Source organism: Lactuca saligna, chromosome 7 (genome assembly GCF_052625555.1).
Source record: "Lactuca saligna cultivar CGN05327 chromosome 7, ASM5262555v1, whole genome shotgun sequence".
Taxonomy (NCBI): Eukaryota; Viridiplantae; Streptophyta; class Magnoliopsida; order Asterales; family Asteraceae; genus Lactuca; species Lactuca saligna.
This window is the reverse complement of record NC_136423.1, coordinates 16,656,658-16,672,639: the sequence shown is the minus strand read 5'-3', so window position 1 is coordinate 16,672,639 and position 15,982 is coordinate 16,656,658. Positions and strand designations below refer to the sequence as shown.

General features: G+C 29.8%; 1 protein-coding gene across 1 annotated transcript; it reads left to right on the top strand.

The window, feature by feature from the left end:
• Window positions 1–12,205: 12,205 nt before the first annotated feature.
• LOC145005403 (putative UDP-3-O-acylglucosamine N-acyltransferase 2, mitochondrial) lies at window positions 12,206–14,618 on the top strand. Its single transcript, XM_078964483.1, has 9 exons — window positions 12,206–12,509; window positions 12,827–13,034; window positions 13,118–13,194; window positions 13,285–13,334; window positions 13,415–13,479; window positions 13,565–13,687; window positions 13,790–13,856; window positions 13,985–14,056; window positions 14,329–14,618. The coding sequence occupies exons 1-9, from the start codon at window positions 12,314–12,316 to the stop codon at window positions 14,380–14,382; spliced, it is 912 nt and encodes a 303-aa protein (XP_078820609.1). The 5' UTR covers window positions 12,206–12,313; the 3' UTR covers window positions 14,383–14,618.
• The last annotated feature ends 1,364 nt before the right edge of the window (window positions 14,619–15,982 follow it).

The following is a 15,982-nucleotide window of genomic DNA, read 5'->3' as shown; positions in this document are numbered from 1 at the left end:
AAACATTGATGTATAATAGTGATTTTCAATTAATATAAGAAAATGGTGGATGACACATTCACAATTTCAAACATTGATGTATAATAGTGATTTTCAATTAAATCTTGATTGAGAAATGAGTTGTTTATGTCAACCGTGTACTTGGTCAACTTTTGAATTTTAAGATATTATAAATATTTTTGTTTGAATTATGTAGTCAAAATTTGTGCCTAGTTTGGATCTTAATCGGTGAGAAAAATGGGTGTCGTGCGTATTTCTTCTAGCTCAACTTTTTTCTTGTCACCACAACACCCCCTTATGCTCTTCCTTGCCGCCACATCCTTGTTAAAAGTAACGTATAGAGTTCAATGACATCTTTTGTAAAACAAAAAATAACGTTTATTTATTGATTACAATTATAATATAGAAAAAAAAAATATTTATTAAAATAAATAGTATAGTTCGTCTGTTTCAAAGCTAGACCAATAGTCTAGCGGTAAATAGTGACCCTTCATATAAGAGATTATGGGTTCAAATCTCAATGGAGATATCGATTGTTATTTAGGAATAGGTAGATTGGGACAAAACACCGGTAATAATTTACTAGCTAAATCTGTGATTGAATTTAATTTAGTGCAACACTAATAGACCAAATACGTAAATTACATCAAACCATAGGGACCATTCGTGTAATTTACTATTTAATTTATTTTAAATATTAAATTTCATTTAGCTATATTATTAACTTGTTTATTATAGATTTCTTTTATATATTTATATTCTTGTTGTATGTTATAATAGTCTTTGTTTTTAAAATAAATTTAACACAAATGTAGTTTTGAATTTTCTTTGTATATTTTATTTACTTGGTTTAAGACCAAAGCCATTGTCGTTTAAAGTGGTAAATAATTAAATTATGAAATCATTCTTTATATAAAATTATTAGGATAGAAAAGAGATGTTTACGCTCTTGACCTCCTTTCTCATTCTTTGTACAAAGTATTATTTAACATTTAATATTTGCTTCTTCTTTTGGAATCTTCTTAATTCTTATCCTTTTTTTATTTTTTTAACATTCGAGAAAGGCACTATACGCGTCAAACTCAAACATTTATGGTGGTATGATGGTCGATGGGTCGTAAACGTCATGTTATTTTAGTTAAATATCAAATTAATTTAAGACAAACTTTGATTTTTAAAAATTCTAACTTGACGACAACTTTACATTTCAAGCCTTCAAGGTACCAGATCTGGGATTGGGATTGGTTTTTTGTTACATAAAAAGAAACTATGAAAGTGGTAATTTATGCACAACCTCAATATATATATATATATATATATATATATATATATATATATATATATATATATATATATATATATATATATATATATATATATACACACACACACACGACAAAATAAATTTGAAACGAAATTAAATTTCAAATTCATGTTTGTATCAAGTATAGAAAACACGCTGTCATGATTTGTTGTTTCGTTTTCAAGATTCGAAATGAAATTAACATCATATTAACATCTGTTTGTCGTCTTTGTATGATTAATTATATTAAATAAATAAATGTTTATTTTATTTTATTTTTTTGTGTTTATTGTTTTATAGTGTTTTAATTGACTGTTTTTATATTACGAAAATAAACGCAACATCATTAGCTTAATGTTTTAATTAAATCGTTTTCGTGTTTTGATATGGTGTTGATAGTGAGTTTTTTACTTTATTTTTTTACGACTGCGTATTAAAGGGAAATAGACATTGTTGTTCGAGGAGGGGGAAGACGATATATTTGGGGTAGGGATGTTCAAAAAAACTCGTATCCGAAAACCTGATACGAAAAATCTGATATCTGAATCCGAAATTATCTTAATTTTCGGATTTGGATACGGATATTCATTTTATACATTTTTCGGATATTTTGGATATCCGATATCCAAAATTGTGATTATATATATATATATATATATATATATATATATATATATATATATATATATATATATATATATATATATATATATATATATATATATATATAACTTGAATATGGAAATTTGGAAGATTAAAAGTTAGAAATATATTGTTTTATTATATTTTTTTCTCGTTAATTGTAACTGTTTTTGCTATTTTGTTTAGATCTAAATCATGATTGCTAATTACATGTAATGTTCATTATGTTTGATGTTCATTCAAATATAATGTTAACTTTATAAACATAGATCGATGTTGTTGCTGTTTTTAGACCATATTGGTTAGTTGACAACATGTTACTATTTTTTTTTTTAATTGTGTTTTAATTTGTGGGTATAAAAGCTATCAATTGAAGAATGGAGCTTTGCGTCAAATGTTCTTAGTTGTTTCGCAACCTACGGTGACTTACCCATTCCTTGTTTGTGTGTCTCAAATTGATACTTGATGGTTTTTAATTTGTTTAATTTAATATTAGGCTTGTAGACTATCAATAGGTTCATATATCGGTTGTTTAATGGTTTTGTCAGTTTAATTTTGGGTTTATTTGATCTCAACTTTGGCAACAAGTTGGGTTTTTATAGATTTCAACCAATATAATACATTAACTTTATGGATTAAAATTTAATAGTGACTAAAAGATAAAAATTTCGGATATCCGATTTTGGTATTCGAATCCGTATCCTAATTTTTGGATATCCGAAATTTCGGATACAAATATCAAAATCTATTATCCGAATTTTTGAATATCTGAAATTCAGATATTTTCGGATATCCGGTTTTGAACACCCTAATTTGAGAATGGTTGTGGGCTACTACAATTTTAAAATAACTTTGACAAAATTATGTAAATGGTGATTGCAGTTCTTAAAAGATGCCATCAGAAGCCTTTGTAAGAGTTTTAATATGGATGGTTTTTGAAAGTTTAAACCATAAATGATATATGATCTTATGACTTAACTTTTTGTAAAATGATTAAAAAAAAAAAAAAAAAAAAAAGGTGAATCCTAATATTGTTTTTAGTATTAATGTATTATTTTTTCTCTCTCTCTCTCTCTCTCTATATATATATATATATATATATATATATATATATATATATATATATATATATATATATATATATATATATATATATATAAGAGTAGGATCAAATGAGAACACCCAAAAGATTGAGAACGCGAGAACAAATCTGAACCATTTAAAAAACTAAATCTAAAGTTTATTATTGAATAGACTATATACGTAAAATTTTAAAAGTTACAGGTATTAAAGTGTAACTTCAAATAGTGATAAAGGTATTATAGTATTTGGACTTTACCACCGTTATTTAATTCCTATAATTCCTCAATCACTCGCCTATTTTCTTCTATTTCCCATCTCTCTCTCTCTCTCTCTCTCTTTCTCTCTCTCTGTAAACCTAGGTACGCCTCCACCCTACATCATCGATCCACCAAAAAAGGGAAAAGAATGGTGAGACAGATTGGAATCGATGAAGCCAAAACGGGGGAAATGGAAATAGGATCTCTGAGTTGCTTTTGATTAGAAGGAAAGGATTCACGAACGGAGAGTGGGAGGAAACGACAACAAGGGGTGTTTTGAGGGAAGCTAAGCTCGTCCTCGATTGCGTTGGACCTTTTCACCTTTACGGTGAGCCCGTCGTCGCTGCCTGTGTTGAAGCGGGGTGCGATTACCTGTATATTTCAGGTGCGTCGGAGTTCATGGAGAGGATGGAAGTCATGTACCATGAGAAGGCTGTGGAGAAAGGTAGTTTGGTGATCTCGGCTTATGGGTTTGATTCGATTCCGGCAGAAATAGGGTTGATGTTTAATTCCAGGCAATGGGTTTCGTCGGCAGCTCCCAATCGGGTGAAGCCTACCTGTCCCTTGAATCGGATAAAAATATAGCAGGCAATTTTGGGACTTTTGAGTCTGCAACCTTTGTTAATTTCTTTTCTAGAAACTGATTTCATAGTTATGTAAAATCTTTTTTTTGCCGATTTCATACACAGTCGATGTATTCACAGTCGATATATATACTCAATGAGAGTAACTCTCAACGTGATAAACACCCACAACCCAACAAAGCTGAAACACAACCATGAATGTAGAAGAAGAAGTTGAAAAACTCAAAGTAGAGATCCAAAGACTCGACACTAAGCAAGACGATGGCTCTTACAAGGTAATTTTCTTTTCCCCTCAATTTTCGGAGAAAATTCCTCTAAATCCGCCTCATACTTCTGGATTTACATAATAATGTTTCATATTGCAAAATTGGTATGGATCTAGTCTCATACCTTTGACTATCGCCGATCTGTGATGAATTTCGTTCACGATCTAATACAGTATTGAACAATCCGATAATTTAGGGCTTCGGTCTATATAATGAGCTGAAATTGGCCATGTTTAAAACCTTGAGATTTAACAATCTACCAATGGATATAATATCTCGAGTATCCGAGCGCCTGATGTTTTGCATTTCGATCTTGTCATATCTGTTTCTCGACAATAAAGTTCGATTTTTCATCCGATTTATTGTCATTAAATTTGTTGAATGTTGATGAAGGTGACATTTGGTGTGCTCTTCCACGATGATAGATGTGCGAACATATTTGAAGCATTGGTTGGGACATTGAGAGCAGCGAAGAGACGTGAATTATTGACATATGATGGTGAATTACTTCTTCAAGGTGTTCATGATAATGTTGAAATTGTTCTCAAACCCATTCCCACTCCCACAACAGCAGTATAAAAGATAAAATCATCATTTTATCTTTTAATTGTTCATGATTAGGACTATGTTTTTTTAGATATAGAGATCAAGAGGTAAGCTTTGAGTTTCAATCATTAATGATTATAACATTTCATTGATGATTATAACATTTGTTGTAGGTTTTGGATGCTCTGCAGAAGAGAAAAGCACCAATTTCAAAAATAGACAATTTTTGAAGAAACGGAATGTTGATTGTTAATTGTATTTATTTCTTTTATTTGAGGGTGTGTAGAGGAAATCGAGATGCTTCTACAAACAGAATGTTGGAGTGTTAATATACAACCAAACAATACAAAGTGGAGGAGATCTTGACTTATTCATTTATGATTATATAATAGTAGTTAATTATTTTTATTCTAATTTTTGTTTATGTTGTATTCATATATGATTATAGAAAAAAAGATATGTATTACATTGTAATTTTTTGTGTTATTATTTATGAATAGAGGTACAGTCTATATATATATATATATATATATATATATATATATATATATATATATATATATATATATATATATATATATATATATGTTTTATTTATTTATGATTATAGTTTTATTGTAAATTTTTTCTATAAATTGTATTATATTCGTTTATCATTATAACTTAATTCATCTATTCATTTACGATTACAACAGATTCATATATGATTGCAAATATGTTTTATTTTTGTATGATTACAAATATTCGGTTGAAATGCTTAATTCATCAATCTTTCTGAAATACAAGTAATTTAAAAAAAACGTTTTTTAATCATGGTAAAACCAATCTTTTTGATATACCGGTAAAAAAATTTTAAAAAAAAAAAACGTTTTTTAATCATGGTAAAAAGTTTTTTTTTTCGTAATCTATTTGATTAAAAATAGATTAAATTCATTTATGGTATTTGGGTAAAATATCAATCAGTTACACAATATCTCATGATTATAGGAATTAATTAATTATCCATATTTAATTATATTGTAAAATTCCTTTTGCGCCCCTATGGAATGATTGGTCTACAATTGTTCTCGCGTTCTCAACTTTTTAGGTGTTTTCATTTGATTCCCTCACTATATATATATATATATATATATATATATATATATATATATATATATATATATATCTAATAAAACAGTACATTAAATGACACGTGACACCTCCTTAGTCCCTCTGTCTTTGCTTTTCCCGCTCATATCATCTATGTAAAATTCCTACTTTGCCCTTATGTAGTCATTCCGCTCAAATGTTGTAGAACTCGGTGTATTCTTCAAATTCTCATTGCAATCAATCCCATAATATCAGCAAATCATATAATCTTTAACCGATCATCAAGCATAATCCCATTAAATCAGGAAGATCACACCATATCTGTTGATCTAAACCCTAATCCTCACAAACTTTCTCTGGATTTAGGCTTTACAATATTGAATCAACCACCACCAAGCTCCACCGCCTCCACCTTTTCATCTGGTTTATCTCTCTTCTCTTTTTCTTCGACAACAAATGAATGTACAAGTAAGCTTAAATTTTGATTTTTTGTTTCTTCTTTCTCTCTCTCTCTCTCTCTCTCTCTCTCTCTCGCCTCGCTCTTTCAGGTATGTTTTGATGAGAAGGGTTATGTTGGACTTCTGTGAGTTGATTCCACGCCTTTTTTGTTTCCGCAATCGACAGGTTCCGCTACTTCTTCTATTGCTGCATGTCTCACTTTTCAGGTTAGGGCTCGCCTCCCCCATGTCGTTGTTTGAAGCAACTAGAACTCCCAAAAGAAACAATCGGAGAATACCTTCATGTTCATCCATAACATGGCATTTGAATTACTTCATTATCATCCTTGCCCCTGTATATTTCTACACTTCAAATGTCCACTGGTAATCCAAGCCATCTTGAGACTTTAACATCGCTTCCAATTTATTGATTTCTATTTCATTTTTTGTTTTTAGTTCATAAACATTGTAATGTTTAAATCGGAACGCTCTCATATTCTTTTGTTTTCTGCTTTGGTTGAATCACCTCAGTCCTTTCTTTTTTTTTATGATCCAAGGTTTCAATTTATTCATCTCTCTCTAAGTTAGATCAAACCGTAAACCCTAGAAATCACTTTCTCCATTTAGCCACCCAATGTTCTTCATCTTTCTTCTTCCTGATTACCAACCCTAACCCTCTATTGCGTTTTCTTACAAGCCTTCAAGTTTAATCTAATCCTCAAATGTATACCATTGCACGTGGATGTACGTTTTATCACTTACATTCTTTTTATTTTTTGAGGAATTTTCTGCTGTCAGTTTTTTGATTTCCTTTACGTGAAGTTATGCTCTACTCTGTCTCTTCTTTTCACAATTTCTGTATTGAAACATAAATATAAAAATTCAGAACCTCTGTTATTCCAAATGGATACCGTTACAAATTTATGGGACAATTGTTTCATCCAGTGATTTTTCTCTCAGGTCCTACCAGGATGTTGTTGCTAGAAAAGAAATTAAGAACAGAGATGAACAGTCATGCCATAAAAGAAAATTGAAGGATGTCTAAACCTTAAAAGGAAATATCTAAAGTTTCATGGCTATAAAGATTCTGTTTTTTTAGTTACAAAAGGATTCACTTCTTCTCCTCCATACCCATAGTACACTTGCTCTATTTATACCTAGAAATTTCTTGAATTTATACCTTTCATGAAAACAATTTGTCCCCTGGAGTCAATCTATATCTTCCACAGGGGTGTTTTGAAAAAATGTTATCCATTTATAACCCTAATTTGTTTATGTTATTACTCTTTGCAGGTGTCCAGCTTGCAGAAATTATAGGGTACTTATATGTTTTCTTCACAATCTTAATATTTGTGATGCATTGCTTAATCTTTTAGCTTTAATTTCACAGCCCTAATATGAAAAGGTAGCTAGGCTTTTCAATGGAGCCAGTGATGTTTCATCCAGGGATTATATTAATGACACGAGTAGATTGTGCCAATAAGGTAAGGTTACACTTGTTCATTCTTAATATTTTCATTAAGTCCCTTAATTATTATATGGATTAGCAACAAATTCCTTTTTTATCCATGTTTGGCAGCACAGATAAACACTAATCTATGCGATAAATTCTCTATTAGTCACTACCCTTCACTATTTTGGGGCCCACCTTCTAAATTTGTGGGTGGTAACTGGAATGGGAAAGATGAAAAAAGTAAAATTGTTTCTATTGAAGATGGAAGAACTTCTGATCGTTTACTTAAATGGATTAATACACAATTAGGAAGGTATACAAGCGTTAAGAAGCTATATTGTTTTGTGTATACAATGTTGATGAGTTTCTAATTTGAAGTACATGTTTTACTTTTTTACGTAGTTCATATAAATTGGAAGATGAAAAGTCTGAAAATGATGAGCTTCTTCAATCAAACTTCTCAGACCCTGGACAGATTTGAATCAATTCTTCATTTTTCTATAAAAATAAGAACAGTGACGAGTATGCAAATTTACTTGATTAGGAATATGATGAGTATGAAAATTATCACACTAAAAGTATTTTGTGTTCATGTTATGTTTATGTCATTTAATGTCTCCCTTAATCTCATTTTTATGAATGTAAGGCTTTTGATTGGTATTATTTTGACCAGAATACCCTTATTTTTCATAACTGTTATCATATGCTTAAACAAACTATAATAACAAAATTCATTTGAACATCTCTGTTAATTGATTTCTTCAAAGTAGGTTGCAGCCATGAAATTTATGCCTAATCAATGAATGATCTAGGAGGTCTGGAGTAGCGTTTTTCAGCCGTATTGCACCCATTGCTTCTACAGTTAGTGGAGCATTTAGGTAATTTCTCTTTGAACTAATTCTTGAACATCCCCCTAAGTAAAAAAATACAAATTGCATGTAATAACAAAAAAAAAGTTTTTTGTTAATCATATTGACCATGCTATTTTATTTTTAACTATTACATATTTATTTTTATGGTTTTTGGTTTAACTTTAAACAACTACTATGAAATGGGCTTGGTTTAATGGAACAAGGTCTACTTGCTTAAATGTTGTAGCTCTATATTGTATAAAAGTAGTAGATAATTGCAACTGAATGGTAGTAAAAATCTATTGTTAATCTATGTTCTTGAACATTTTTCACTACTTCTTGGTTTTGGTTATGAGTTGGGAGATGTCACCGGTAAGGATTTGAATGTTGATAAGCTCACTGAGAAAAACATTTGTTATCATTTATTAAATTACAATCTATCTATGGTATAATAATTACAATTCTTCGTCTCTACACATTATAGCAATAAACTTTTGAAATGGCAATGAATTTTGGCAATCTCTTCAAAAAGAGTACCAAAATAGCACCAGAACTAAAACCTTCATGAGAATATGCCATTATAGCAAACAATTTTGGTAAACCCACTAGAATTTTGCAATGAACTTCAAATAAAACCCCAAAGATGTTACCAACTAGCAAGCTTATGGGAGGGCAATTAAAACCATGACAAAACAACACCTAATAGTAAGTCTTGGATTTTAGGAAATCCGCTAGAGATCAAAATGAATTTGTTTAAACAGTCTACCATCAATAGTAATGAACTTTAGGAAATCCCCTGCCAACATTAAGAAATTAATTTGTTTTATATTAAAGCATTATACTTTCAACAGTATTTTTTAAGGCATTGTTGTTTGCAAAAGGTTTTTACAGTAAATTCATTTCTTTTTTTGTTAAAGCTTGGTCATATATATGAGATTAAGAAAAATGGGATCACAAATAGCTAGGAGTCACAAAACATAGAAGTACATACATAAATTACTTATTTCCTGTTTTCCTAATTTATACCTAGGAATAAGAGTAATTCCAATGGGTGAAGATTTAGGAGTTATATCAACGAAATAAACAGACAACTAATAATATCAATGGAATCACAAACTTTAACAAATATTAGATCCCACAAAAAATATTGTTTGTTAACGAATAAACTTAGACGACGGTATGTTTTTCCATTCTTGGCTCCACCATATTACATTTTATAAATAAGTATCGAATTATCTTTTATATGAATCTAGTCATTTTATAGCTAATGGTAATTAGTAGGAGTATTTTCAAACGAGAAAGTTAGTAATATAATATTAGTTATTTATGACAAATATAATAAACTTTATAATAAACTTACAGATGAAAGTCTTTATAAATTAATAATTTTTTTTACAAAACTTTGATTGCTTATTACAATTTTAAATTATCAATAATATTTTTCTTTTTAACTGTGGTTTCCTTTGGATCCGTCTCAATCTTGCTGGAGGGTATTTTCAGCATATATATGTCTTGTTTGTTCTTCTTTCAAATTTTATGCAAGTTAAGATTTGTTGCTACTCTCTTTAATTGGTTCTCATAGATGCTTAAATGAAAGTTCATGACTCAAGTTAGAAAGACGTCAAGTTTTTGTACCATATTTATTATAAGTCGTTCACACAAATAATTTATTTATTTTTTATAAGTTAAACTTTCTTATAATTTTTTTTCTAAGAGATGTTTTGAAGGAGTATTTTTTTTTACGAAGACAATGTTTCTTTTGGTTTTGCAGATGGTTATATTATGTGTGTTGATTTGAAAACACAAAAAAGTATTAAAAGCACAAGTGGGTTTGGAACTTAAATGTAACTATATCATTATCTTTGAATATTTTTTAATTAATAATGGATGATACTGGCAAAATTGGTAATAATCAAGTTGGTTTTTTTAATTGTAGTCGAATAGTAAGTAGTTAGCATGTTGTTAGTTTTGTATATACTACGGGCCATTATTTATATAAAATATTATAATTATAATATTGTCGATTTCAGAACTTATATAAGAGAAACCCTTGTATCTTTATTATATATTCGGTACGAAAGGCAATAAAAACGCTTACAATAATCTAGAGATATAGTCATTTAATATATTGATTACTTATAAATTATTAGCAACAGTTGCTCATCTTTAATTTACCAATAATCCACAACTATATGATGCCATTTTATAAAGGAAATTCTTCTTTTCGTAAAATCATTATTAAAAAGAAATAAATGGAAGAGGTATCTTATAATGAAAGAAAAAAGATGGAGACAGTGGAGTTATAGATTTATTGGGATGGTAAGTTACAATAGGAAAAATGATGTTTTAGCCAACAAACTTTTTTTCTTCCCACGCGTTCCCGTGTGGTTGATCTTACAACCCGTATATGTTCAATAAGAATCATACACCAAAAGTAAGTGTTTAATAAGAATAAAACCTTTTCTACAACCCACGCGTTTGTTTTCTGAGTGATATTATGTTGCATCATACAAACTCATGCGTTTTATAAAATAGGGGTATTTACATGTGTAATTAAATACTTACAAATTACAAAGTTATTAAAAAAATACAACATTACAACGCATGAGTTTTTCTAAATTAATAATATATTACTTTATTATATAGTCAATTTTTTAATTCTATTTAAAATTATCACCCGTGGGTTCCACGAGTTTTAACCTAGTATATATATATATATATATATATATATATATATATATATATATATATATATATATATATATATATATATATATATATATATAAGTAGGTTTAATGGAAAATGAACAATTAGGGCAACATATGCTGGAACCAATGATCAAGTGATACGTGTCTATTTTTTTATTCATAAGCAATCTACTATGGAAGTTATTTATGTAATTATTCCAAAATGATGTGTTGTCATGCTTTCATTGGTTCCAACATGTTTTGCCCTAATTATTTATTTTCCATATAACCCTTCCCTATATATATATATATATATATATATATATATATATATATATATATATATATATATATATATATATATATATATATATATATATATATATATATATATATCCGCTTACAAATTGAGAATGAAAAGAAAAAAAATGAAAGTTTAATGATAATATTGGTAGTCCATGATACAAATCAATATTTATATACAATTTTACAAATAGATAACTTTTTTTAAACTGTTAAGTGTTAAAATTATGAATTAAAAACTATAATAACAAATGTGAAATAACCATTTATAAAGTGAGTACTTAAAGCATCATAATCTCCTCTACTTTCATTTTTAAAAAATGTGTTCAAATTTTTTTTTTCATTTAAACTTATTTATATGTATTATTAACATTATTAATAATAGTGAATTTAAAAAATAGTATACTTATTTACATTTATAATAATAATAATAATAATAATAAGGTTTTTGTTTGCAAAAAAATCGTAATAATATTTTTATTTGTAGAAAAATCATAATTTTTTTAATCAATTACAAAATAGTATCAAATTAATTTTTTATCGGTTCCAACAGATAAAATGGATCAAAATATAAACTTTTATATTTTTAAGATTTTTTTTAAACAAAAATTAATTTATGTCTAAAATATAAAGGGAACCAAAATTTTAAGAATTTTCCTAAACATTCTAAAAACTTGATTACCCTTTTATTCGTTTTCCAAAAATTAGTTACACAGTCGTTTTAGAACATTGACGTAGGAATTAGGATAATTGGACTATTGCTAGTATTCAAGATCGCTTCTATACGTGATCAATTCCATCTTTCTGGTACATGTCAATAATGGCAATTCATATCAAGCGATTAAGCAATCTTATTAACTCCTCAAAATCCATCTTCAACCCCATTTATCAGAAGTCAAATATTCGCGTGTCGCAAGCTTCATCACCGGAGAAATTCATCTCAACTTTTGCCAGCTGCCGTAATTTTTCTTCTTTCTCTCCCGGCGTAACCGGACACATAACTTCCGGTAAGCTAAACCCTATGTTGTTTATGCAATTCACTATGAATTGCTTTGTTGTTCTTCTTTCCCACGTATCGTTGCATTTCAGCTGTTCGAGGAAATGCCTGTATGAGTAATACAGTTTTTAGCATTGGTGAATGTATTACCATACGCACTAACGCACCAATGGGATATGAATTTGTTAATCAAACATGTTATTAGGTCGCATTGCGTTATTAATCAGTTCCATAGAATTATCTTTTAGTAATTTTAGATGTTTTGATAGCCATGAAAATGCACTAACTCACACTTGCATTACTTCATATGCTTAAATCCAAGATCAGAAGATGCTTTTGAAAGTGACGACCTTGAATTTTTGAAATGGCACAAAGGAGGAGGAATGTTTCACAAATCAGCAAGCATTGATCCAACAGCATCAATTGATTTTGGTTCAGTAGTCCATTCAGGGTCTCTTGTGGGTGCTAATGCTCATGTAGGATCAGGAGCTGTTATTGGGCCCAATGTGACAATTGGTGAATCCACAAAGATAGGGTATAATCAAATTTGAATTATTAATTTTACTTTTTCTTTCTTTCTCTAAAAAATGTAGTATTAAATTCCCTTTGTTTCATTAGGTATAATGTTTCACTTGCTAATTGCACGATTGGTGATTCATGTGTCATCCATCATGGAGTCTGCATTGGTCAAGATGGTAATTAAGATGAATTTCATTGAACAAAGTGTCAAACAATAAATTAATCTCAAATTTTTAAATATCTGTAATGAAGTCATTCTTTTGTAGGTTTTGGTTTTTTCTTGGATGAGAAGGGTGCCATGGTGAAGAAGCCTCAAGTTAGTGTCTTCCACTTTTCATATTTCATTGGTAATTTATTCTATTATTTATTTAATTTTTTTTATTTTTTTATTTTCAGGCTCTGAAAGCTCTCATAGGGAATAATGTTGAGATTGGTGCAAATTCATGCATTGATAGAGGCAGGTGAGCTTGAACTGTTTTCTTTCTATGAGTTGATACACTTTGAGGTTTCTAGTTATACAAAATGACATATCTACCCTTTGTGCAGTTGGAGGGATACTGTGATAGGTGATGATTCAAAGATTGATAATTTAGTCCAGATTGGTCATAATGTAGTGATTGGAAAATGTTGCATGTTATGTGGGCAAGTTGGCATTGCGGGTTCTGTAACGTATGCCATTTTTTTTAAACAATTTATTAAGTTTTTTTTAATATTTAATAAGATTCATTTGAGTTTTTTTTATAAAATTTGTGACATTGTTTTCATATTTAGGATTGGGGATTATGTGACTTTAGGTGGAAGGGTTGGAGTTCGTGATCATGTTACCATCGTGTCAAAGGTAGTATTTCAGTATTTTGTTTTAAATTTAAAAAGTTAGATTATTAATTTCATCATATGGTTTTCGAATCATATTTTTATATATTAATTATTTAAAAACTTACAAAAAAAATGGAAAACATAATGCAGGTGCGTCTAGCAGCTAGTAGTTGTGTGACCAAGGATATTACTAAACCTGGTGACTATGGTGGTTTCCCCGCTGTAAGAATATTCATAACCTATTCTTCAATTTTTTAATTATTTTAAAAAAATTTTTTTGGTTTGATTAGAAAATGTTTCCTTTGATTTTTCTTATGAAGTGTTTTTCTGAATAAATAAATAATGTTTAAAAAATACTCGAGAAAATGAAAGAGATCAACGAGGAAAGCCCTCTCGCCTCCTCTCACTGACTTTCTTTCTGTATTAAATCGTTCTTTCTGTATTAAGTCAAAAGGAAGCAGAACGTAAGTTTTAACTTCAGTTATTTAATACAGATTCCAATTCATGAATGGCGAAGACAGGTTGCTAATCGTTCCCGAACAAAATAGACAAAGATTTTGTTGGGTTACTATGTGACTTAGTTGATTATGTTTGCTTGGTTTTTATATTGTAACATTAGTTGATATTTGTATTTGTTTGTTGGTCTTTGTAACGAAGAAACTAATGATTTCTATAATCTTATTTTACTCAAGATTGTAGTTGTGGGTCATATTTTATTTCATCATATCCATTTCTCATTATGTTATTGTAGCTGATTTTCGAGTGTTTGTTAGATTTTGGACTTGAAGTCAATGAGAAAAATGGTACAATATTGAAGCCCAAAGAATCCAAAAGCAATATAAGTTGGAGGGTGATTATTTGTGGACTATATATATATATATATATATATATATATATATATATATATATATATATATATATATATATATATATATATATATATTGTTCCTTAGGGAACAGTACATGCATCTTATTGGACCGTTTTTAATTTTTTTTCTTGTCGGTCGGTGGTTCTCTTCCCTCGAACTGATTCCAGATGCTTCCCACCGCTTTCTATCCACCCTCTCCTCTAATTGAGGTTTATTACCCCTCTGGTCTTCTTCACCATCTATTTGCATCTCTCTTCAATTTAGGTCACCGAAAGCGGCAAAAAAATTGCTAAGGTTTGCCTGATTACGTTTACTATCCATCCCCACCCATTTCATACATCCTTTGATTACAAACAGATAGCCCTTCTTCCACTTCCACCGCTCCACCAAACCACTGCCCTGTACCTCCCTCTTCCACTTTATGTCTTCAAATTCCACCCCCGTCGAACACCACACATCAACATCCCCACCGGTAATAATTAGAGAAGAAATCGATGGTGGTTTCTACAATCCGTTGCCATTTACAGTTTGATTGGTTATCGGAAATTACATCACGATTCATGTTTGTTTGTAAGGTTACTTCAATTTTAGTTTTGATTTGAAGATTTATTTGCGCTTCTAGAATGCCCTGAATTCGATTTCTCAGTGACAGTTAGTAAACACCTCTGGAAACCCTATACGAAAAAAACCTAACCGTCGACCATGGTGCTCCAGGTACGATTTTAATTTTACCATATATTCTTCTATTTCTAAAAACTGGGATTTTGATTTGTTATTGGAATCAGGGTAACATTCAAAGCCCTGCAATCTTCTATATCTTTGGCCTACCACTCAATCTCCCATGACTGCGACGGAGCTGGTGATGCCGTCGGTCACCATCTTTAAAGGTTCATCGTCATTCCAACGATAGGAAAACCTAGAGGAACAGCTGGTGTAGCTTTTGGAGTAGGTGGTGAGGCCGTCAACATCCATAACCGATGGATTGATGTTTTCCAAGTCTCTTCTTCCCCAAATACCACCATCGTTTCGCCAGATAGAGATGAAGAGTGAAAAAAAGATGCCCGCAAAGATTGATTCATTGAAGCAATGGAATCGGTGTAGGTAAACCTTTAGCCACCAATTTAAAGGTATCAAGCAAGAAATTACATCTAAAACTTAAGTTTTGTTTTTGAAACTTACCTAATTTCATCCATGTCCTCAATTTGACGTTGAACAAGATGAAATTTACCAAGAAACTGATGATGTTCCGATTTCAAATATGATCATAGACCAGGATTAG

What these genes read in the sequence shown, in the direction of transcription:
- LOC145005403 (XM_078964483.1), top strand. Translation starts at nt 12,314, where the DNA reads ATGTCAATAATGGCAATTCATATCAAGCGATTAAGCAATCTTATTAAC. An exon ending in GGTGAATCCACAAAGATAGG is followed by an intron (nt 13,035 to 13,117) that starts GTATAATCAAAT and finishes TTGTTTCATTAG; the next exon opens with GTATAATGTTTCACTTGCTA. An exon ending in ATGTTACCATCGTGTCAAAG is followed by an intron (nt 13,857 to 13,984) that starts GTAGTATTTCAG and finishes AACATAATGCAG; the next exon opens with GTGCGTCTAGCAGCTAGTAG.